This window comes from Marmota flaviventris, chromosome 1, assembly GCF_047511675.1.
Source record: "Marmota flaviventris isolate mMarFla1 chromosome 1, mMarFla1.hap1, whole genome shotgun sequence".
NCBI classification, from domain to species: Eukaryota; Metazoa; Chordata; class Mammalia; order Rodentia; family Sciuridae; genus Marmota; species Marmota flaviventris.
In genome coordinates, this window is record NC_092498.1 from 218,214,411 (window position 1) to 218,238,488 (window position 24,078).

Here is a 24,078-nt window from a genome sequence, read left to right on the forward strand (position 1 = left end):
TGCTTAGAGCCTTGCTAAGTTGCTGAGGCTGCCTTTGAACTCGCGATCCTCCTGCCTCAGCCTCCCAAGCCACTGGGGTTACAGGTGTGCACCTCCCTGCCCGGTTTCTTCAATTTTTTATTTTTTGTACTGGGGATTGAACCCAGAGGTGTGTTATCTCTGAGCCACATCCCTGGCCCTATTTTTTTAAATATTTATTTATTTTTCAGGTGTAGATGGACACAACACAATGCCTTTATTTTTATGTGGTGCTGAGGATCGAACCCGGTTCCCGCCTGTGCTTGGCGAGCGTCTACTGCTGAGCCACGATCCCAGCCCCCCCCAGCCCTATTTTTTATTCAGAGACAGGGTCTCACTGAGTAGCTGAGGCTGGCCAGGACCTGCGATCCTCCTGCCTCAGCCTCCCGAGCCGCTGGATTTTCAGGTGTGGCTTTCCAGGGCTGAGTGGAACCCGGGGCCTTGCCTGCTGGACAAGTCCCGGCCAGCGAGCTGCACCGCAGCCGACTTTTCTGCACCCATTCTCATTTTAAAACATATTGCTGTGGTGGTTTTACCCCCATGGCTGAGTTTGGGCGGGGCTCCTGTCCTGGGCCGCCCCTCCCTGCCCTGCCGCAGGCGCCCAGCAGGACCAGTCAGTCAGTCAGTCAGGCCACGTGTGCATTTGTCTGTGCAGAGATCTTTTATTCCTGGATTGGTGTCGTCGGGTCGGGACCTGGGCAGGACATACGCAGCTGCCCCGTGGGGAGGGCAGGCACACCTGACCAACCACAGTGTGCGGGGACAGCTGCAGAGATGGGGCCACTTAGGGGACCCAGGCTGGTGTCCACGTGTCCAATCCCAGCCGCCTGTGGGGCAGCGGCTGGCCGGGGGCCTGGGGTTCTGAGCCGGGCTGCGCAGCCCCCTGCTGGCCTCAGCGGCCCTGGGCCTGGAGCCTTTGCATCTGCAAGATCTGACTGAGAATCCGCTGCACGTCCTCGTCCATCTGGCCCTGGAAGCCGTGGGGGGCAGAGAGAGACCCTGGGGCCACCTGCCCAGCCTCTGTGTTCCCACACACCCCCAGAAGGAAAGTGGAGGCCAGAGGGCAGCAGAGGCCCGACCAGAGCCGGGGTGTGGGGGGGGGGTGGCGGAGATGCAGCTGGAGCGGTGACTCACCTGGATGGCGTACAGGAGGTGGCTCCTATACAGCGCCACCACAGCACAGTGGTCACGGGCAGCCTCCTGTGGGCACGGGGCAAGTGCTCACAGGGGCAGCCCCCAGGCACCTCCCGCCTGCTTCACCGAGTCTGTTGCTCGCCCCAGGGTGGCCCCGACGGCTGGACCCTGGGAATTCCTGCCCAGGCACCTGCCCTCCTGCCCCGGGGCCGCCCAGGACTGTGCAGTGCACCTGCGCAGCCCGCCCCTGGCCAGCGCCATCCTCACCTCCATCTGCCGCTGCAGGGCCTTCACCTGGCCTCGGAGGGCCTCCACCTCCACCTCCACCCGGGGCGCGGCTGGGGCGGCCGGCTGCTCCTTCAGGGCCTCCTTAAGGCTGAAGACTTCCTTGGACAGCTCTGTGATCTGGGGGTGGGGTGTCGTCAGCCGGCTTCCCCAGGCCCGCACCCCACAGAACAGACCACACTTTACACGTGGGGGGGAAGGCCCAAATGACGTGTTTTGTGACATGAAGATTCCATCAGATTCACATTTGAGATTTGTGAACGGCTTCATCTGCACACGACCGAGCCCACCAGTCGGGCTGTGTCCCCTGGACTGCACCTGAGGGCAGAGGGCGTGGCCACTGCCGGCTCGGCCCTAGGGGTCAGAGGACATTTGTACTTTCTGGCCCTTTATAGGAAAAGGTCCCCTCCCGGCTCTCTGGGGTCTCCGCTGGTGTCTCTGCAAGGGGCGGGTTGGCATACAGCAGAGTTCAAGGCCACCTGGCCCCGTCGGGCTGGAGTCCAGAGCCCTGGGCCGTGTCCCTGATGGTGCAGGGTGTTTTTTTGGACTGAGCACCTCTGAGCCACATCGCCAGCTGTTTTTATTTTTTATTTAAGACAGGGCCTAAGTTGCTTAGGGCCTCGCTAAGTTGCGAGGCTGGCCTTGAACTCGCCATCCTCCTGCCGCTGCCTGCTGAGTGGCAGAGATGACAGGCGTCATCAAGAAGGGTAGGCTCCGCTGGCGTTGTGGCTCAGCGGTAGAGCGCTGGCCTCGCAGGAGTGAGACCCTGGGTTCAATCCTCAGCACCACATAAAAATAAATAAACAAAACAAAGGTATTGTAACCATGTATAACTAAAAAAACTATTCAAAAAAAAGAAGGGCAGGCTCTACTCTTCCTGAGGGGGAAGGTGACCACCCCAACCCTGTTTCTTCACCTGTGAGATGGGAGAACCGCGCTCTTAAGCGACTGTGCTTCTGCACTAAGGTTAAGATGAAACCGTGCCTGGCCCGCGGTGCACGCGCTAGACGCCAGGCCTTAGGATCACCCCAGACCAGACATTTTCCACCAGGGCCATCCTGCCCGAGGGAACATGGGCCATATCTGGGAACATGTGTGATTGTCACAGCTGCAGAGCTGCTGGCCTGGAGTGGGCGGAGGCCAGGGACGCTGCTGAGCACCCTGCAGGGCCTGGACGACGGAATGACAGCCCCAGTATCCCCTGGAGCAGACCCCACTGTACATAGACCACAATGCCAACTGCAATTTTATGGTCCTGGGCATTGACCTGGGGGGCTCTACCACTGAGTGACACCCCCAGGTCTTTTTTGTTTTTTAATACAGGGTCTTGCTAAGCTGTCCAGGCTGCTTTGAGCTGGCGGTCCTCCTGCCTCAGCCTCCAGAGTAGACGGAATTATAGATGTGACCTCCACTCCTGGCCCAATTGCAATTTCCTCATTTTACAGACAAAGCGACTTCTGCTCAGAGAGGTAAAGTGACTTGTCCAGGGTTACACAGTGATTCAGGGACAGGTATATGGTAAGCACCCCAGGATATGGGGGTCTCATGTATGACACATGTCATACATGGCACATGTATGACTGAGCCCCACTTCAGTTTTTGGAGGCTCAGTTTGTTCACCAGGAAAATGGAGTTAAAAGTGGTCTCTGGCTTTCAGGGTTAGAGGTAGAGGAAAAATGGTACTGTGAGGAAGAGGGCCAGTCCAACACCCGGCAGGCACTGTTGTCAGTATTACTGGGGTTGTTTTAAGAACAAAACTTAAAAACTTGGGTTCACACCCTGGCTGAACCATTGCCTGGCTTTGTGACTTTGAGCAAGTGGCTTCACTTCTCTGTGCCTAAGTTTCCTCAATGGGGAGATTTACCTTGCAGATCTTTTTTTTTTATATATTTATTTTTTAGTTATCGGCGGATACAACATCTTTGTTTTTTTGTATGTGGTGCTGAGGATCGAACCCGGGCTGCCCGCATGCCAGGCGAGCGCGCTACCACTTGAGCCACATCCCCAGCCCTACCTTGCAGATCTTATGAGCACTTGGCAGGAGGACAAACTGCAGGGCCTAGGGCCTGGCCGGCCTCAGCCCTCGGTAAACACTCTGCAGCCTGGTGGCCGTGGCTGAGCCCCCTCCTCTGCCTGATCCCCATCTGCATGATGGGCTGGTTCCCCCGCTCCGCTGGGGACCATCCTCTGCTGAGTGGGGTCCATGGAGCACGGGACGGATCACCCACCTTCTTGTCCTTCTCCTTGGCCTTGTCCAGGGCCTCCTGGGCGCGGCTCTGGGCCTCGCGAGCCCTCTCGGCTTCGGTCCGTAGGCTCCGTAGCTGCTGCTCCGCGGTGGCCAGCTGGGCCTCGGCCGCGTGCCGCTCGCTCTTCATGAACAGCGCCTCCCGCTGCACCTGCGGCCCAAGCCCCTCATGACTCTCGGGCACTGGGACCCCAGGCTTCTTGGCCTGAGGACGCTCAAGTCCATGTTGACCCCAGCGGTGTGACCCACGTAAGTTCTGAATTCCTCTTGGCCCTGTGCATATTCAGATCCACCCCGCACCTCTGCTGTACTCGCTAGCTGTGTGTCCTGGGACAAGTGATTTCGCCTCTCTGTGCCATCTCCTCAGATACGAAACGAAGGGAATCATGCTAGCTGCCACCTCGCGGAGCTGTGGCGTTTGCCTAGGGGAGTGCCTGGCTCACCATGCTGAGTGGGAGTCAGAGTTGTCATTTTTTCATATTATCATGTTCTCTGTCGGTGGTGCAAGTTCGTAGACTTCTTACAAAAGGTAAGTGAAAGAGAATCGGAGGAAAAGCCGAAGACATGGAAAAGTGGATGCGTGCATTCACAGAAATAAAGATGGGGCAGCGTTCCCTTTGCAAAGTTCCTTCTTGGAAGGGCGGATTGGCTTTAGAAATTAGTTTCCCGGAGCCAGGTGTGGTGGCATGGGAGGCTGAGGCAGGAGGATGGCAAGCTGGAGGCCAGCCTCAGCAACTCAGCAAGATCCTGTCTCAAAATAAAATAAAAAGGACTGGGATGTGGCTCAGTGGTAGAGCACCCCTGGCTTCCATTCCCAGAACCAAAACATAAAAAATAAAGTAAAATAAAATAAAAACAAAGCTCCAGGGGAAATGGATTCTAACTGCATACTCCCATCAACACAGACTGGCTATATGTCAACAATGTTTAAAAACCAGACCTGCGGAAGTCACTCTAAAAATGAGTCACCGTGCAAAAGGTAAAATCTAGAAAATAAGCATGAAGGTGGGCATAAATCAGACTGTGGACTCCAGGAAGTCGACTGAGGATTTAAGGGGTTTGAAAGTGTGTGTCCTTGAAAACAGATATTCTGCTGTGGATCTTTGACACTTGTACCAGTTACAGTTCTTGCTAGAGTGGAGAATAAACCCACGTAGGGGCCGAGGCTGGGGCTCGGGGGCAGAGCACTTGCCTAGCATGTGGGAGTCCCTGGATTTGATTCTCAGCACTGTATATAAATAAGTGAATAAATAAAAGGTACATCAAAACTAAAAGAAATTTAAAAAAATAAGCCCATGTAATCCACACACAGTGACTAGGAACTACTACTACTGTTTCCATCACACAGATGAGCAAACAGAGGCACAGACAGGAAAATTCTTTCGTGATAACAGTCAAAGAATGCGGTTTCTTATTCAATATTTGTCAACACAGCTGCTTTTGTTGTTTAAGTAAAGAGATCAAGTCAAAGATCCACCCTCAGGACAAAAACCAAACCAAAACCCTGGATTAAAGCAAAACAAAACAAAATAAAAACCTCAGCTGGGTGCAGTGGTGCATGCCTATAATTGCAGCTGAGGCAGGAAGCTGCGGCAGGAGGCTCACAAGTTCAAGGCCAGCCTTAGCAACTTTGAGAGACCCTGCCTCAAAATAAAAACTGGGCTGGGGTTAAGGCTCAGGGGAAGAATGCTTGCCTGGCATATGTGAGGCCCTGGGTTCAATGCCCAGTCCTGGAAAAACAGATAGACAAAAAACAAGTCCATTGAGATCAAAAAGTCCTGCTCATAATATCTTCTTTCTAGAGTTTGGTCAAAGGGGTGAAAATTGTAAGAGCATTTTTAGGATACGGTAAAGCAGCCAGCTGGAAGAAACCACAGGGTCAACATGACCTCCAGAGACAATGGGCATTGGGAGAAAACATGGAGAAATCCGCTGCTTGCAAAAATCGTGGTCGTGGATCCCGACCTCACACCACGCACACGGGTTAAAAACCAAAGAGATGTCATCATCGTGAACTAAAAAGAGGTGCAAAGGAAATACAGAAGATGGCACAACCTCGGGACAGACGGGTTCTATAACCAGATCCCAAGACGTAGCTGCCATTTTTAAAAATGAGGTCAAAATGAGTTAAAAAGAGAGGAACCAGGTGAAACATCAGGGGCTCCGGGTGGCTGGGTCCCACGAGCCCCAGAAACCTCGACGGGGTCAATGGCTGTCAACAAGCTGTCGGGTGCAGGCCCCAGGCTGCAGGCCCCCAGGCCACGGGCGGTGCCGGGCGGGGCGCTGGCTCACCTGGAAGACCTCGGCGCTGGTCCTCTCGTGCCTGCGCTCCAGCTCCTCCAGCTGCCCCTGCAGCCGGGCCACCTCGGCCTGCAGCGCGCCCACCGTGCGTTCGTGCTCCGCGCGGGCCACGCCGCCCCCGCGCTCCCGCTCCAGCTCCGCCCGCAGCCGCGCGGCCTCCTTGCCGGCGGCCACCACCTCCTGCTCCAGGCCGGCGGCGCGGCCGCGCAGCTCCAGGGCCTCCTCCTGCAGCCGGCGGTGCTCGCAGGCGGGCACGGACGCCCGGCGGAGGGCCTCGGAGGCCTCGCGCAGCTCCGCCAGGCCCCGCCGGGCCTCCTCGCAGGCCGCGGCCAGCTCCGCGGCCCGGGCCTCGGCCGCGTCCCGCGCGTGGCCCAGCTCGGCGGCCGCTGCCCGCTGCTGCTCCCCGGCGGCCCTGGCCGCGGCCAGCTGCTCCCGCAGCACCTCCAGCTCCCGGCTCTGCTCCAGCCGCGCCTCCTCCCGTCGGGCCAGCTCCGCCCGCAGGCCCCGGGCCTCCTCCTCGGCCAGCAGCCGGCCGGCCCGCGCCTCGTCCAGCCAGGCCGAGGCCGCCTCCAGCTCCCGCAGGCGGCAGTCGCGGTCGCGAAGGTCCTCCCGGGCCTGCTCCAGGGCCGCCCGCAGCTGGCCGGTGTCGCCACCGCTGCCCGCACCGGCCCCGGCGCCCTCGGCCTCGCGCACCCGCGCCCGCAGCCGACCGGCCTCGGCCTCTGCGGCCTCGCACTTGCCCAGGGCCGCTTCCAGCTCGGCAGCCGCCTCCCGCTCTCGCAGCCGCAGCGCCTCCTCCAAGCCGCGAATCCGGGTCTCCAGCTCCGCCTGCAGCTTCTCGGAGGCCTCAGCGGCCCCGGGGTGCAGGCCGGGGCCCGCGGGGACCCCGGCGCCCCGGGCGGCCTCCGTATCCGCGGCCTCCGTGTGTGCGGCCCGGGGCTCTGTGAGCCGGGCTTCGGCACCGCCCTCGCCGCGGGCCTCCTCTGGGTTGTCTGCTTTCCTTTCTGTGGCCTCTGGGCCAGTGGCCTCAGCCCCCGGGGTGGCAGCTCCAGCCTTCCCCCCGGGCGCGGCCTTCACTGCGGTCACCTGCGCTGCGGAGGCCTCCGCTGCCTCGGCCTGGGCTCCCGCCCCCTCTGTTTCCTGGGCCTCAGCATCGGCGGCTGCCTCGGCCTCGGGCACTGCGGTGGCCGCTTCCAAAGTCCTGGCTTCCGCGGCTTCGGCTCCCGCAGTCTCCTCACCCGTGTTCTCTGCCCCGGTAACTCGGGCTTCCAGAGCCGCGGTGCCGTTCAGCTCGGCACCTGTGGGTCCCTCTGGGGCCGCGTTGGCTCCCGAATCGGAGCCCTGGGGGGGGCGGTGGGCAGCTGCCTCTGCCGCTGGGGCCTGCCCTGCCTCCTGCTGCTCCAGCGCCCACACGGCCTCTGCATGCTGCTTTCGAAGCTGGTCAAACTCGGCCCGGAGAGAGTCATAGAGGACCAGGGGGACCACCTCAGCAGAACCATTCACCTCCATCTGCATCTCGTCCTTCTCGAAGTCCTCCAGGATCTGGGGGTCGGGGGCAGACAAGGGCTGAAGCGGGCGCAGGGCACCGCGCAGACTGGCGGCCTTCCCTGCACACCCTGACTCCAGGGAACCCAGGCCTCACATGTCCTCGGCCTCAGTGTCCCCACCTGCACTTTCTCCATTAGCTCCTGGTTCTGTCTCGTGAGTGCAGCCACCTGCTCCTGCAGTGCAGCCACCTGCTCCTGGGCCGTCGGGCTTAGCTGCCGGGACAGCAGGGCCTCGGCCCCTGGCAGGGGGCACAGAGTCAGGCCCGGGGTCCCAGGACACAGGGGACAGGAGTGGGGGTCTGCAGTGGAACATCAGGGCCCCGGAGCAGGCTGAGCAGGCTGAATGACTCGCAGGTCCCTCCTGCCCTCCCTCCCACGTCACACTCTCTCCACCGGGTGGGAGGTCTCTCCTGGGTTCCAGGACCAGATGGACAGATTCATGGAGGCAGGGCAGGGCCCCGGGCTCACCTGGAAAATCGGGCAGCTCCCCTTCCTCATCCTGCAGGGTGGCCACGTCATAGCTGGTGTTCTCCCGCTCGCTCTGGGGTGGGGACAGAGTGGCTTGGGGTCCTGCTCGCCCACCCCCTGTCCCCCCAAAGCCCAGGGTGGCCTGAGCTGGTCACACTCGGACTCCCATGAGCACTGCAGGGCTTTCTATCTGCTGGGTACCGACCATGTCCTCTCTCGGTTCTTCGATGGTGCCAGCTAAGCGCTCTACCCTGAGCTGCCCGCCCACCCCGTGTGCCCATTTTTAAACTGGGCTTTTTTAAAGCTATTGAGTTGTACGGATTTCTTACATATTTTGGATGTTAACTATCAGATAACCCCCATTTCATGGTATGTGTGCAGCGGACACTGCCCTCCTGGGTGAGGGGACCCCAGGATGGGGTGGGTGTGTTTGGAGAGGGTGGGGCCATGCTGTCCGCTCTGCACGCCAGCATGGCTGTGGGCGGGTGTGGGTTGGGGTGTCCGCACTGTGACTGCTCCCCCTGTACACACGTGTGCCTGTGCCTGTTCCTGCTGCTGTTGGCCGTGCAGCCGTCCTGGATGGCTGGGTGTATGCAAAGGAACCAGTGCGTTTGTCTGTCTGTATGAACATTTTGAGATATCTCTGGTGCATATGTACTTCTGGCACGTTGTGCATGTGGCGGGCCTGTGGGCTGCGTGTTCACAAGTATGACCTGTGTGTGACGACATGCTCGGGTGAGCTTGTCTAGGAAACTGCGTTTATAGGCGTGCTTGTTCTAAAAGACGTACATGAGTCCTCGAGTGTAGGTGTTGGGAGAAGTGTCCACCACGGGGATGTGTGTAGTGGAGGGTGTCTGTCATCATGGGTTTATGAGGATGTGTGAAAGGGCTAAGCTTTTTCTTCTTCTTCTTTTTATTTTTTCTTACTTTGGGTACTGGAGATTGAACCCAGGGGCACACCAACCACTGAATCAGTCCCCAGGCCATTTTATTTTGAGTTGCTTAGGGCCTTGCTAAATAGCCGAGGCTGGCTTTGAACTTGTGATCCTCCTGCCTCAGCCTCTCAAGTCACTGGGATTACAGGCGTGCGCCACCCTGCCTGACCAGGACTGGCATTAATACTGAAGAGCCCCTCTGGTGGGTTTGCACCTATGAGGCCGCAGGGCTCTGCTATGGCTGCCAGGCCACGCCCCCTGGCTGCTGCAGGCCCCGCCTACCTGGCCCGTCCCAGCCCCACCCTGGTTCTGGCTCGCCCCGCCCCTGCCTGGCCCTACCTGGCCTTGCTCCTGGCTCCTGCCCAGCCCCTGCCCTGCCCCTGCCCGCTGCCCACCTCCAGCAGGGACAGCCGGCTCTGCAAACTTTCCACCTCTCGGCCCAGGCTCTCCTTCTCCTCCTGCTTCTCCGCCAGCAGCTGCCGCAGCTCTTGCACCTGGGGCAGGAGGCATGGGCTGAGGTGCCTCTAGGAGGAAACAGGGGCAGGGCGCCCGCTCTGCCCCCGCCCCCGCTGCATACCTGTCTCTGCAGGCTGTGGAGCGAGCCGGCCTCGGCCTCCTGCGGCTGCCGGAGGAGAGGCAAGGGTCGTAGATATGCGGGGCCTTACCTCCCGCCCCCCTTGGCTAGCGCAGTAGCACCCCACTCTGTCTGATCATCCCCTGCACAAGTTCTTGTGGGGCCCCTATTTGGGGGCAGACTTTGTTTGGGGGCCACTAACTGATTCATTCACCCGAATATTCATCCATTCAGTAACTATTTATTGGGCACCTACTGTGAGCCAGGCACTGGCAACCATGGCCGCCTGTGGGCTTGTGCGGGTCGGTGGACATGAATGAAATCTACAGCAAGCCACAGCAGTAAGAGCCAAGAATGGAAAGAGCAAGCTGAAGAGTGAGTGACAGGGGCTGTAGTTTAAAATAAGCTGGGAAGGGGAGGCGAGTTTGGCCTCAAGAGGCGAGGAGGGAGCCGGGGGGCATGTGAGGGAACGGCATTGTGGGTAGTGGGAACAGCCCGTGCAAGGGCCCTGAGGCAGGACCCAGCTTGGCATGTTGGAGGCCCAGCGAGGAGCCCATGTGGCTGGGGCAGTGAGGAGAGGAACACAGGGGTGGAGAAGGTGAAAAAGGCAAGGCCATGTTTCCCCAGAAATGCACCTCCCAGGCCTGCTGCCTCCTGACCTCTGGCTGCCTCCGGTCCCTGTGCTGCTCCAGGCCTCGGATCTTCTGCAGGAGGTGGCCTCTCTCCTGCCGCAGCCGCACGATCTCCTCATAGGCTTCGCGATCATCCTGTTGCCCTCCCCGCCCGGTGCCCACCGCCTTTAGATGAGGCCCACGTAGGAGCCAGAGCCCTGCGTGGCTCCCCCATCCTCCCCGCCCGCGTCCTTACCGGCATGGGAATGCTGGCTGGCGGCTGGGGTGCCTTCCGCTTTTTGGCAGCCCCTCGCTGGTCGTGGCTGGACACGGAGTTCTGGTGGGCAGAGGGAGAAGGAGCACGTGGGGGCCACCTCGCTAGCCCGCCCACCCCGTCAACCTCCCAGCCGGCCAGCCTGGCTTCCCCAAGTCCTCCCTTGTCCCCCCACGTGGGGTGAGATGGCCTTCCCTGAAGTCCTCAACCTCACCCTGTGCCCTGCCCGGGCTTTGGCTCTTCCTGGTCCAACAGACCACTAGTTTCTTTCCCCCGTGAAGCCAAGGTACTGACAATGGGGGTGGAGGGGAGGCAGAAGCCAAGCCCCTTTCCCTGACCAGAGCAGCCCTCGCCAACCTCAGTCCCCGGTCACCCACCCAGTGCCATGAACTGGCCCCATCTCTGGATGGTCCCTGGGTTTGGGGAATTATGCATGCAGTCACCACTTGGTGGCAGCATACGCCAAACAGGTCCGCCCGGGTATAACCGGGCAGGGGTCCATCTCTTCCTCCCTTTCTACAGAGCTTGGGGCCAAGGAGAATGAGTGTGTGCACGGGGAGGGTCTGGCTCCTTGGGGATCCATACCTGAGATGATGCCTCGCCTGAGTCGTCCCCTAGGGGCAGGGGAGAGAGGGAAGCAGGGTCAGGCGCTCAGTTCCAGGGGCTCCCTTCTCCCTCAAAGAAGGGCAATAGGGGGCCCAGGGGCCTGGGGGGTCCAATTGCCCAAGGATCAGGGATTTCAAGGCAGGAAACCTTGATGATAGGAGGGACCTTGAAAGCCAGAGAAAGGACAATGGCACTTCCAGGATGGAGTGGGTGGGCTGCCACTTCTTAGGAGGAGAGGGAGGTGCTCTCTGTTCAGTTGTTGATGGGCATTTATTTTACTTATTTATATTTAGTGCTGAGAATCAAACCCAGGGCCTCACGCATGCTAGGCAAGCGCTCTACCACTGAGCCCCAGCCCCCGCCCAGAGAGGTGGAGCTGTAAGAATAAGGATGACCCGGGAAATCAGAGTGGACCCCTGACTACTCTAAATGTTCTTGGGCTCCTTGAAACAACCTCAAGTAGGGGAACCATGAAACCTCCTATAATGCAGCAGGTATGGGGTATGTTGAAACTACCCACAGTAGGGGGAAAGGGGTGATAAGAAACTGCCTAGGGGCTGGGGCTGTAGCTCAATGGGAGAGCACTTGCCTCGCATGCGTGAGGCCCTGGGTTCCATCCTCAGCACCACATAAAAATAAATAAACAGAAATAAAGATATAAAAAAAGAAAAGAAACTTCGGGGGGGTGCCTGAAATCACAGGGAGACCGCGCTCACGTACCACTGGGCGGGGAGGGACGCTGAGCTGCCTCTTGCAGAAGGTGCAGGATGAGCTTGTCCCCCGCTAGGGCACCATAGTGAGCGGCGTCCTGGCCCAGGGCGTCCGCGAGGCCTGGCCGGGCCCCGCCCTGCAGCAGCACCTCCACGGTCTCGGGGCTGGCCCCCTCGCAGGCCAGCATCAGGGCTGTCCTACCAGGGAAGGGGGCTGCTGAGGGGCGGGCACATCGCCAACCTCCCTCCCCGCCAGCCCCAGGCTGGGAGGAGGAGGAGGCCCCTAGGTCCCAGAGCTCACCTGCCCTGCAGGTCCTGGTCATTGGCAGCAGCCCCCTGCTGCAGGAGCAGCCAGCACAGGTCCGCGTGGCACATCTGAGCAGCTATGATGAGAGGCGTTGCGCCCGACTGGCAGGGAGGAGGAGGAGCCGTGAGGAGCTGGCCCTGGGAGGCAGGGAGGCCAGACGGCGGCCCCAGCTTCGCCCCCGACGCGCACTTTGCAAAGGGGGCCTGGGGCGGCCACTTGGAGGCACACGCCTCAAGTGGAATCTCTAAAACACTCAGGCTCACCCGGTCCCGAGGGTTCAGATGTGCCTTGAAGGAGCAGAGTATCTCTGAGCAGGACAGACAGCCTCCAGCCGCTTGAGTAGAGGAAAGAGGGGAAGGGGAGAGGGCAGACATTTGGGGGGAGCCACCTACCCGGATGCCATTTTTACAACGAAGGCAATATTTCCTCCTACAGATGAGGAAACCATGCCCACAGCGAGGCCCACGGCCCCCCACGGGCTCAGAGGCAGAGAGAGCCAGTCTAGGACCCGCTGCTGCCTCCCTCTCCCATGCCACGCACGGTCCACTGTGGCTCCCCGGGAAGGCGGAAGCCGCGCCCATCCTCACATACTTCCTCCTGTTTGATTGGCGCAGCGTGTTGAACCCATTTTTCAGCCAGCAAACTCTATGTACAGCCTGCTGTGCGCCTGAGGGAGCGTGGGTTTCCTTTGCTGCCCTTAGAGGGACGCCTGCCACACGTTAGGTACCCATCCAACAAATGTCTGCAGGGTGCGGAAAACCAAGGGCCTTCCACAGCAAGGCCCACACCACTGGAGACTGGAGGCGCCACACCACGGGGGGCGGCAAACCCAACTGCAGGAAGTCTGGGACAGGCCCCAAGACCCTGAACCAAGCCCAGTCCTACTGTATCCCTAAGAACAAATGTTTCCCCGGCGGTGGGCTCGGCTCAGTGGGTGGGTCCTTCCCCCTCCTCGGGAAGGAGTCTGCAGTGGATGGGAAGCCACTGGCTGCCTGGGCCTTGAGCTCTCCAGAGATGCTCCAGTTCCTCAGGGGACTTAAACCCCGGGCAGCCCTGCCATCGTCCTCATAAAGACCTGGTGATCCCCAGGCTACGCCACCAGCCGCTTGAATACAGGAAAGAGGGGACGTAGGGTCTCCCCCCAGGACTGAACCTCAGCACTCCTCGTCCATTCAACAGGGTGACAGCCTGTGCTTCTGAGGGCACTGAGGATGGTGCGGAGCCCCATGCCCAGCACACAGCAGGTGCTTGGTAAGGAAAAGGAGGAGGCTTCAGGAAGTCCACCACGGAGAGACCCTGGCCAGAATGACCCCAGCCCAGCACCCCCTCCACCATGGTGGGCGGGGCGCACCCACCTGCGTGATGTAGGGCTGTCCACCCACTGCCATCCTCGATGTCCACCACGCACGATGCCTGGGAAGGGGCACAGGCCACTTGCAACACAGCCAGCCTCTCCCTCCTGATTTCCCTAGGACCACCTCCCCGCGAGGGCTCGCTGAATGTCAGGCTCCTGGGGCCCTGTCCCAGCTCCCTGGCGTGCTGAGCCACCTGTCAGGCCCTGGGGTTGGTGAGAAAGTGCTGGGTGCTCTGAGGGTGACCCTCTGAGGGTGACCTTGGCTGAAAAAGCAGGTCGTGCTGAGGGAAAGGGGCTCAGGAAGCGTCTGTGGTGCCGAGAGGGCGTCCTGACGTGGGGCGTACGAGGTTGTCCAGGAAGTAGCTAGAGCTTGAAAGTGAAAGGGCCAAAGCATATTGGGGTTCAGGGAGAACCTGGAGTCCAGGGAGTATCTGAGAAAAGAAGGCCAATGACCTGCAGCAGCTGCTTCAAACACTGCGGGTGCCCGTACTTGGCGGCCAGGTGGAGGGCGTTGTAACCTGCAAGGAGAGGTTCACTAGAGCTCTGGCTAGTGCAGGGGTTCCCAGCTGCCCCCAAACCCGAGTCTGCTGTGTGGAGTTGCCCCGTGGCTAAGTCCCCAAGCCCCAGCTACTTCTCACAACTGCGCTGCTCCCTGTGGTCAGAGTCTCCCAGCCCCAGCCAGTTGGTGTCCCGGACACCTCATAATCTAAGCTGCACTCTGCACCCACAAACTCACGACCTACAGTCACAGCTACTCCCCACGTCGCAGCTGTTCTGGGGGCTCCCTGCAGTGAGTTCCAGCTCGGCCGTCACAGCCACCAGGATGCGGTATGTTCCTGCTCGTCCAGATCCTCCTGCTGTCCCAGGTGCCACCCTGTCCCATCGGCCAACCCCCAGCTACTCCCTGATCCCTGCCTGCTATGCCTGGACCCCAGAGCTTTGGACGTGGCTCTGCCCATGCCCAATCACCCCGAGTCTCCAGGACTCCCTTTGGCCGTGATTTCCCAGTTATTCCCTCGGGTCTCCAGTTGACTCGTGTGCCCAGATTCTCCCACTGCTGCAGCTACTCCCGAGCTCGGCTGCTCCTAGGCCCAGCCACGCCCTGCAGCCCAGGTCCTCCCAGCCCCACTTGTTCTTCTTAGGCTCAGCTATTCCCGTGAGCCCAGCTTCTCCCCAGCTCCAGGCCCTGCCCTCCCCACTCACTTCCCTGGTCTCCCCCTGAACACCCTAGGTGCACCTCAGGTCCAAGGCCCCCCCGTGGTCTGACTACCTCAGGAGGAACCCCAGGTTCCTCCTCTGCCTTAGTCATTTTCTCAGAAGCTCCCCAAGCCCCAGAGGCTCCCCTGTTCCAGCTGCTTCCTCTGATCCACCCTCCACCGGACCCTAGTCACTCCCTGTTCACAGTTGCCATCTCCTTGCTCAACACCAGCCAAAGTCTCTGTCCGTGGGCTCGCTGGCTGGCATGGCCCTGTCCCGGGGGCTGTGGGGGCCCCCTCTTCCCACGGGGATGGGCAGGACTCGAAGCAGGGCCTGCTGGGCTGGGGCTGGGGCCTGGCCTCTGCTCCACTTCCCACCTGGGGTCCGGACTGCGTACCTGCTCCGTCCGTGCTCATGACATCGGCGCCGTGGGCCAGCATCACCTCCAGACAGCTGGCTGCACCCCGCATGGCTGCCAGGTGGAACCTGGGGAGCAGAGGTCAGAGGTCAGCCACCGCCTGCCCCCCAGCCTTCCCACCCCTGGGGCGCGGGCACTCACGCGGACTTGCCCTCAGGGTCCAGTTTTGTGGGCACCAGCCCCTTGCGGGCAATGAGCGCGGCCACGCGGGCTGCGTCCTCGTTCTCCACGGCCTGCAGCAGCCTCTCGTCGCTCTTGCCCCAGTCCTGGCCCTGTGGGGGCACCAGGCGTGTGGGGCTGGGCTGGCGGCTGCCCCTCCCCGCTCCCCCTGGCAGGGGCTCTGGGCTCTGGCCGCCCGCCCCTGGGCACTTGCCTGGCGCCTGCCTCTGGCTGCCGGCTTCGGGATGGGGCAGGGGCCGCAGGGCGGGCAGGAGCCGAGGTCGCTGGGGCTGAGCCGCAGCTGCAGGGGAGGTGGTCCTGGGCGGGGGGCCTGAGACAGTGTCTCCCAAGCTCGCGCCCCCAGCATCTTCCCCAGGCCCATCGCCCCAGCCATGCACCCAGCCTCCTGCTAACACCCTGACAGCCCGCTTCTCCCAAAACACGGCCCCACTGTCCAAGGCCCCCATGTCCCTTAGTGTGACTCCCCCTCTGCAACCTCACTTCCAGCAAATGGATCCACAGTCTTTCCCGAACTACCCCCAGAGTCTCCCCATTAGGCCCCCAAGAGGTCCCTTTCCCGTCTCCAAAGCACTCTGCCCCACCTATGCTTCCATGACTGCACCTGGCACCACCGTCCCCCCAATGTCCCAAGGCCTGTCCACTCAAAATCACAGCCTGACTGCATTCCAAAATGCCTCCCCCGAATGCCTGAAGTATTCTCTAAAATCAAGTGTCCCAAATCATTATCCCAAAATGTCCTCAGAAATAATAATAATAAATAACAACAAAAACCAACCACCAGCCAAACCCGTTCCCCTCAGTGGTCTCTGAAACAGTTCCCAAATGCCATCTCCTCCCAGCTGCCTCCCCGAACAGCCTCCACACTGTCCCTGCAAATGGTCCAGCGTTTCCAAATCGGGTTCCCAACTGTCCCCCCAAATGCCCTCTATATTCTCCTGCTCCCATCTAGCCTCAGAACCGTCCCTCCAAATGCCCTCTACACTCTAACTCCCCATCTAGCGTGCCCTTGTGTGTCACCAAACGCCCTCCCCAAGCGTGCCCTTGTGTGTCACCAAACGGCCCGTTTGTCCCCCAAAGCTGCCGTCACCCCGGACCCCTCCCTCGCGCATCTTTCCAGGTCTGGGGTGGGGGCGGGGGGCGGGCGGCCAGGACGGGAGGGAGAGGAGGGACCCGCGCCCTCGGCCCTACCGCGAAGGAGGTGGCCGCGCACAGACACAGCTGCTTCATGGCGTCCGGGCGACGGGTGGCGGGTTCCGGGGCCGCGGGACCGAGGGGCTGGGGCCGGGCGGGGCGGGGCCTGAGCCGGAGTCCCGCCCACGGGCCCCGCCCCGTCCACCGGCCCCGCCCCGCGGGATGCCTGTCCCTCTGCGGGCCCCGCCCGCCGGCCTCACCCCGCGGCCTCGCCCCTCGCCTTCGTCCCTCGGTCCCTCGCGCGCACAGTGGCTCCTGGCCACCTGGCTGGCTGGGCTGAGCTACTTACCGGCTGTCCCCTTCCCTTTCCTCAACTGCGGAACGGGCTTCTGGATAAGCAGTCACCACGGCAAATGGTCACCAGGAGCACTCGCCAGACACTGTATGCGAAGCACCGCACCACGCAGTGCCTGGCATTCAGTGAGCACAAGGAAAAACCTCGGTTCACTCATCCAATACAGATGTAGCTCTACGGCTAGCTCCTGGGGACACTGGAGGGCGCGACACAGTAGATGCTCAGCTAAATCCACTGAAAGACACAGGACATGCCCTTGGCTCTGGCCCCAAGGTGCGGGGAGGTCTGTCTCCTCTGCCTGCCCTCAGCCGGGCAGATCCAGTGGTGACTGAGACAGTCCCTGCTGTCACGGGGTCCCTGGAGAGACAGGCATGTACCCATAGACTCATGAACCATGTGCTTGTGGCCATGACCGGAACCGAGTGGGGAGCTTGTGAGGCTGCCCTATGTGGCTGGAGTCAGGGAGGGCTTCCTGCAAGGGAACTTGAAGGAATGGTGGTGGCCACCTGCACAGTGCAGTCGCTCTGCTGCACCCTCCCCACCCTCCGTCTCCTCCTAGAAGCTCCAGAAAGTAGCTCTGAGCACCAGAGCCAGGCCCTTCTCCTCTGCCCACAGCCCTCCATGGCTCCCATCTCCCTCAGAGTTAAGTCCTCTCTATGGCCCAGAGGGCCCTGTGCCATCTGCCCTGTGCCCTCCCTGCCTCCTTCCTCTCCCCCTCTTCCCTCTGCTCCAGCCACAAGACTCCTCTCGGAGCCTCCAGCACAACAGGCTGGGCTGCCCCAGGGCCTTTGCAGGGCTGCACCCTCAGCACCCTCCCCAGACACCCTCCTCCTGATGTTTTAGCCTCAAACAAGCACCTCCCAAGCACCCCTCACATCGCCTGCTGTCTCTGCATGGCTACACCTCTCCAGACACCTGTCTGTTTCCCAACCCTCTCACCCTGCCTCACCCTGTTAGCTCCACAAGGGGGGAAGCACTTTGGGTGTGTCTTGGTCACTTGGTTAGTGTTGTGTCCCTGTGCCTGGAACAGCATCTAGCACACAGCTCAACAAACATGCACCAGAGTACCCTTTAGGGAAGAGGGTCCTTCAGCCAGAAGCATTTATTGAGTGTCTGCTGGATGCCAGATGCACTAGTCAGGCCTGGACACTCCACAGACAGTGTGCGCAATTCCTGCCTGTGGCTCCGCACTCGAGGCTGAACATTTCAGAAGCCCCAGGTGAAGGATGGGTGGGGAGGGGGCAACCCGGGTCACATGGAAGAAAGTGGGAGACTGGACAGAAATCAGTCGCTGTGGGGCCAGAGAAGCAGAGGTTGGGGTGGGTGATCTGGTCTTTGGGGGACATGTTCATCACCAAGTTGTGTCCTGGAAAAGGACCATCTTCCACGCGGGAAGTTCAAACCCATCCAGTGTCAAAGGGCCCGGTGGGCGTCCAGGGAACATGCCCAGTGGCGCCTGACATGTGGCTTGGGGAAGAGGCCGGGGCTGGTGAGAAGATGACCCCAGGGCAAGAGTGGCCAGAACTGAGCAGGGAGCCCCAGTGCTTGGGAGAGGAGGTGCTGGCAAAGCAGAGGCATCTGGGGCGGAGGAGGAGGAGTGTGGGGTGCTGCGGCTTCTGACCCGGTGATGCAACTGCAAATTCACAAAAAGAAGGCATCGGGAGAGGCTGGGCCCACAGGGGACAGAGGAAGAGTCCAGGCGAGGCCTTCCAGAGCCTGTGGAGCAGGGGTCCCGTAGAGGCGGCGGGCGGGTGGGGGTCGGCTTGTTATACCAGCTGTGTGATCTTGGGCCAGTCACTTCCCCTCTCTGAGCCTCAAGTTCTCAATTGCTAAATGGAGTAGATAACGGAGCAGACACCATACAGCCAGGTGTCTCCCTCGGCACTGGACTCTGGGGCCAGATGGTTCTCTGGGGTGGGCATCCTGAGGGCTGCGAGTGCCACTACCTGCTCCATGCCAGGGGCTTCTCCAGTCAGGACAGCCACGGACATTGCTGCCAGTCCCTGATGGGGGAGAGGCAGAACTGTCCCCTTCCCCCATTGAGACTCCAGGCTTAGGTGGGTGGCCTGAGGATTCCTTAGCTGCCTTTGCACAGACGGAGGCAAGGGTGGGCTGTCGGGTGCAGCAGCTGGTGAGAAGCAGCTGGGAGGAGCTGAGGCTCCCCCTCCTCTCACCCTGGGAGGTGGGGGTGACACCAGGCACGTCCAGGAGGAGACTGAAATGGATCTCCCAGCCCAAGCTCGCGTTTCCTCCACCCTCTCCACCTGTCTTCCTAGGTACGGGTAAGCTCAGACCAGACTGCCTCTCAGAGCCCACTGCAGTGTGCCGGGCACAGCCCTGTCCCCAGGGCTCAAGCCAGTCCCAGCATCACCTTGGTCATCACCCATATCCAAGCCACCAGCCACCCCCACCGGCTGCACTACATGGAGTGGCCCTTTGGTGGCCACCGCCCTGTCAACCCCAAACTGCAGGCACCGCACGTCCTCCTGGTCTGCACACCCGCCCTTGACCCTTTTCCTCCCTCGCCACCCGCTGCAGCCAGCAGCCACTTCCTGACCCGCCTAGCTCCTCTTTCCCCTGTGCAAAGCCTCTGGGGACCCCACTCAGCACGAAGTGCGGGCAGCAGCCCTCCCCTGCCTGCCCCGTTTATATACAGCCCCCAACAGCGTGGCTGAGAATGGTTTTACACTTGCAAGTGGCTGCGAGGGAAATCAGAATAATAATAATACATCGTTAGCGGCGAACGTGATGAATTCACAGCTCAGCAATAAAGCTTTCTGGGGACGAGCCAGCCCCATCCATTTACCACAGGCACAGGCTGCTTTCAAGATGCAACCGCACAGTGGCGGCCGCTGGCCCGGAAGCCAAAAACACTGCCTGCCCGCCGTAGGGAGGGTTTGCACCCCTGAGCTCCTAGCATCCTCTGCCCCTGCCTCCCTGAGCGCATGCCCGGACCAAGCCAGCCCGCCCCGGCCGTCTCCTTTCTGGTCCTCAAACCGCTGGCGCCCCCTCCTGCCTTTGCCTGGTAGTTCCCCTTGAGGGAGCACCTGCCCCGCAGATCCATCCACTCCCGTCTGCGCACGGAGACTCCTGCCCAGCGGCTTTCTACACCCGCGTGGCTCCTATCACCACCGAAAATACAAAGTATCATTTGAAAACTATTGTCTACTCTTGCTGTCTCCCTCAAATGTCATCTCGCCTGTTACAAAGATGTTTGTCCATCTTGACCCCTGTTGTATCCCTAGAGGGACCAGCTGTAAGTGGTTTTGCGGTGCTGCGGGCGCACCCAGGACCTTGCACGTGCCAGGCAAGTTCTCTACCACTGAATCACACCCCAGCCCCCTGACTAGATTTTTTGGGGCCCAGTGCAAAATGAAAATGTAGGGCTCCTTGGTCACAGGTATTAAGAATTTTAAGGTTTTGACAGCAGGGCATTAAACAAAGGGTCTGGTACACAGTAGGTGCTCAATAAGTATGTTGAGTGAATTTATAAAATAGTGACTCTTCCAGCGACTTGGGAGCTGCAGGCAGACCCTGTCTCACAACAAAAAAGCTAGAGATGTGGCTCAGTTTAAAGTGCCCCAGGTTCAATCCCCAGTACCCCCACACACACACACACACACAAAGGTGAGCAAGGTGACATGCCACCCCGAGGAGGCCGTCTGGAGGACTGTTTAAGCCTAGGAGTTCGGGGCCAGCCTGGGCAACAGAGACCCTGTCGCACAAAGGGGGCCCTGGACGATAAAAACGAGAGTAGGGCTTTCCAGCAAGCGCGGAGGTGTTGGAGTCTCCGGATCTCTACGAGCCCCAATCTTCCCAATGGTGGGATTTTCACGAAACCTGAAATAGGGCAGCAGGGCGGCTGGGATTCAGAGCAGGCGGGCGACTCCCATCTTAGATGGGGAAATGGGCCCGGGAGGGCGGAGCAAGGAGCGCCCCCTGTCGGGCCTTGGGAGAAAGGGCGGGCGCAGGAGCAGCCCTGGAGCTCGGCGCGTGCGCGCGAGGGCGGGCCCGGGCGCAGGTGCGGCGGCTGGACCCGAGAAGCTCGGTCCGGGGAGATCGCCAGGCCATCCGCAGTCGCCAGGGTTGGTTTTCTTCCCTGGGGGCTACTGAACAAAAGAGGAACTTGACTCCGGCTGCCTGCTGCGACACCGGAGAAGGGCAGGAGGAGGAAGGGAGGGCGGGCGGATGGCCAGATGCTCGGCCAGGGGAACGGGGGACAGGCCTCCCATCTGCCGCAGCGTCTCGCGCCCGGCCAGTCCTCCAGCTCCCGCGCACCGTCCCCTCCCACCCCGACCCCCTCGCCACCTCGCGCCAGTTGCGAGGTCTTGCCACATGCCCCACCGCGCTCCACCTGGACTTTGCGCCTTCAAGGCGCCGTCGCAAACCTTCCCAAACACACCCACGTCCCAAATTAGGTGTCTCTTTGTTAGCTGTAGAAACTTTTTGCAAGACGTGATTTAAACACAGTCCTGCTTTTGCAATTAGGCGTGGTGTGGTTGGTTACCACTGGCGAAGACTTCTTGGCAATGCTTAGGGAGAAGTGCGAACCGGTCATTCCTCCCGATGGGAGGGAGACTCCAGGATCTTTCCTCCGAGAATGAAGCTGACCTGGTGTCGCGTTTTTAGGCAATTAATGGGCCATTGATCCCCTCTCTCCCTGTTTCGCAGTCTCAATCTCTCCAGTCAACGCACGTCCCCATCTGCACCTGCCAAAGGCCCCCATCCTGTCCAGGTTTGTGCCAATGCAGCCCCAGGGAGGGCAGGTGTCCCCGCTGTGTGACCCTGAGCAGCTTCCTTGCTCCTTTCTTTCTTTTTTGAGGTGCTGGGGGTGGAACCCAGGGTCTGAAGCAAGGCCTGCTCAAAGCTCCTGCCTCAAGCACACTGCAGCTCTTCGGAGTATTTGAATTTAAATAAATAAAAGTGAATAAAGCCTCTGGGCTGCGGTTCCCTGGCTAGCACCTGGCTAGCACGTGCCAGGCCCTGGGTTCCATCCCAAGCACCACCCCCCAGTAAGTAAAACAATAAACTCAATGGCGTAAACTTAATTAAAAAAAATAAAGCTTAAATAATAAAAAAGTTGGGTGCAATGACACACGCCCGTCATCCCAGCAGCTCTGGAGATGGAGGCAGGAGGATTGCAAGTTTGAGGCCAGGCCTAAGCAAGGCCCTAAGCAACTTAGTATGACTCTGTCTCAAAATAAAAAATAAAAAAGGTTGGGGATGTAGCTCAGTGGTAAAGCCCCTCTGGGAAGGAGAAGGAGAAGAACCACCCTGAAACATCAACAATAAAAATAAATAAAATAGTAAAATAGACCGGCACCAAGGGAAGCCACAGGAGGGTGTTGACAAAGCACAGTCACCTGCCAAATCAGGAAGAGTAGAAGCCAGAGCCCGGGAGTAAAGCCCAGTCTGGTTCCTGGCCTCTTCCCTCCTGCCCAGCCACCCACTCCCATGCTGTCCCCACACCACTCAGCTCAGCTCCCAAAGGCGGACCCTGCTGGAGACCCCGATGGTGGGGAGGCCACATCAGGCAGTAGGAAGACCAAGGCCCTGGACTCTGCCACGCGGTGTGCATCTCCCCTTAGCCACTTTGCTTGGTGACCAGGAAGGTGAGTCAGCCTCTCCAGGCCTGGCTTCCTCCTCAGTCACAAGCCAAGCCCGACCAGGCCGGGCACCTGAGGCCTGGGGAAGGCTGGCTGCCAACCCAGTGAGATGCCTCACGGGGCTTCTTTCTGCCGGTGCCTGGGGGCAGCCCACATGCTGGTCGCAACTCGGGGGCACCAGGAGGGGCCGGGGTAATGGGGCAAAGAGCATCCCTCTCTGGGGTTCAGAGTCCCCCAAGGCCGCAAGGGCGTCCCGCCCACCCACCACATTCTCTCCCACCCCCTCCTACTCCGCTCTTTGCTCTGGGGTCACCTTCCCCCCGGGCACCCCTGGCTACTCCCCGGACTCCTGAGCTTGGAATCCCTTCCTCGCTCTATTTGTTTCTGTGCCGCAAAATCTGCCTCTTCTCGGGCTTATCTCGCCGGCTGCACCAGGCAGGGTCTCCCGGGTCTCCCCGCCCTCCCGAGGCCCTCCCCTGTGCGCCTGGATCGCCATCTCAGACACATTTGCTGGAGGCGAGCGCTCAGGACTCCGAGAAACGGGGTCCTCAGAGGAGCGCGTGGTCGTCGAGGCTGGTGGAGCAAAGATCCGCCGAGGGGCGCTACTGGAGGCAAATTGTGAGGGTGGCCGTGGGGACAGGGCAGCCCAGGTGGAGGGAGTGCACAGGGAAGCGCTGCAGGCAGAGGCCAGAGGCCAAGAACCTGACGGGGTGGGGTGGGGGTGGGGAGGAGCCCTCAAGAGCCTTGAGCAGGTTGGGCCCTGGCCTTATCAAGGCTGGGTAAAGATCAATCTGATGAGGGGCAGGCGACAGGGTCCAGAGTCTCACTGCGTCTTTGGCCAAGCCCTGGGAGGCAGGAGCCTTTGTTTGGGGGTGGCTAGGCATCTCGGGGTCTCACTCACCTCTGTCTTCTTAAATCGAGCCCGAAGGGTCTTCATTGCCAGTGTCTGGTGTTCCTCCTTCCCCCAAGCCACCTGGGGAGGGCAGTGGTGGAATAGGGTGAAGGACACCAGTCCTGGTGGATGGCAGGTCAGCTGCCTCCCCTCTGAAAGAGGACCACTTCCTCTTCCTTGGGCAGTTCTGGTCCCTGAAGCAAGAAAGGGACCTGCTCCATCTCTTACCTGCTGTGGGTCCTTTGGCAGGTTATTTGCCCTCTCTGAGTTTCACCTCCCTCATCTATAAAATGAGGGAGATAATTCCTTTTTTGTTGTTGTTGTTGTACTAGGGATTGAACCCAGGGACAGTCTACCACTGAGTCACACCCCCCAGCCCTTTTATTTTTTTTTATTTTTTTTTTTTGGACAGGGCCTCATAGAGTTGCTGAGGCTGGCCTGGAACTTGTGATCCTCCTGCCTCGGCCTCCTGAGCATCTGGGATGACAGGTGTGACTACTGTGCCTGGCAATATTTTCTACGTGACCAACTAGTGGTCGATTTCCAGTGATGTCCTTAGCACAGTATGGCAAATCATAGGGGCTCAGTGAATACACTCTACCAGTACTACGTCTTCGGGTGCAGATGGAGCTGGTCTCCAGGCTGTGTGGTCACTCTTATCAAGATTGACTTCCTTTCATTTCACCCAGTTCCAAAATCCCATGCTTTGATCAACTTGGCCTCTCACTTCTAGGCAGAGCTCTAACTCTGGAAAGTAGCCGCGCTCCCTCCAGGTGGCGCCTTCGTCCCCTCTGCCTTGGCTCTGCTGCGAGGGAGGTTCAGGGCTGGTTCTGCCTTCCCCTTCGTGGGCACTGGCCCCGGCGGAGGGTCCTCTGCAGAGAACCTCCTCCCAGTCCCCTCATGTCGGTCTGTTCTCTGGGTGAACAGCAG

General features: G+C 60.1%; 1 protein-coding gene and 1 long non-coding RNA gene across 12 annotated transcripts; both read right to left on the reverse strand.

Moving 5' to 3' along the window:
- Window positions 1–660: 660 nt before the first annotated feature.
- On the reverse strand, window positions 661–23,340 carry Ankrd24 (ankyrin repeat domain 24). 11 transcript variants are annotated; one of them, XM_071603839.1, is made up of 22 exons: window positions 16,645–16,781; window positions 16,353–16,439; window positions 15,358–15,444; window positions 15,126–15,256; window positions 14,964–15,052; window positions 13,823–13,887; window positions 13,371–13,428; window positions 12,279–12,349; window positions 12,010–12,116; window positions 11,719–11,906; window positions 10,978–11,006; window positions 10,375–10,455; window positions 10,143–10,274; window positions 9,511–9,555; window positions 9,329–9,427; window positions 7,999–8,071; window positions 7,651–7,769; window positions 5,975–7,525; window positions 3,666–3,833; window positions 1,420–1,557; window positions 1,153–1,218; window positions 661–988 (listed from the first exon to the last, which is right to left on the reverse strand). In XM_071603839.1, exons 2-22 carry the CDS (start codon window positions 16,389–16,391, stop codon window positions 911–913), a joined length of 3,414 nt encoding a protein of 1,137 aa, XP_071459940.1. In that variant the 5' UTR covers window positions 16,392–16,439; window positions 16,645–16,781; the 3' UTR covers window positions 661–910. The 11 variants fall into 11 exon arrangements, with proteins under 11 accessions (XP_071459940.1, XP_071459942.1, XP_071459947.1 ...); XM_071603841.1 differs by lacking the exons at window positions 16,353–16,439; window positions 16,645–16,781 and adding an exon at window positions 23,158–23,340; XM_071603846.1 differs by lacking the exon at window positions 15,358–15,444 and having other exon boundaries at window positions 16,645–16,780.
- Window positions 2,001–3,650, reverse strand: LOC139702517 (uncharacterized). Its single transcript, XR_011705126.1, has 2 exons — window positions 3,452–3,650; window positions 2,001–3,301 (listed from the first exon to the last, which is right to left on the reverse strand). It is a non-coding gene; the product is annotated as an uncharacterized lncRNA (long non-coding RNA).
- Window positions 23,341–24,078: the final 738 nt, after the last annotated feature.

What these genes read in the sequence shown, in the direction of transcription:
- Ankrd24 (XM_071603827.1), bottom strand. Translation starts at nt 15,537, where the DNA reads ATGGCTGGGGCGATGGGCCTGGGGAAGATGCTGGGGGCGCGAGCTTGG. An exon ending in GACCCTGAGGGCAAGTCCGC is followed by an intron (nt 15,053 to 15,125) that starts GTGAGTGCCCGC and finishes TCTGCTCCCCAG; the next exon opens with GTTCCACCTGGCAGCCATGC. An exon ending in GACAGCCCTACATCACGCAG is followed by an intron (nt 12,350 to 13,370) that starts GTGGGTGCGCCC and finishes CCTCTACTCAAG; the next exon opens with CGGCTGGAGGCTGTCTGTCC.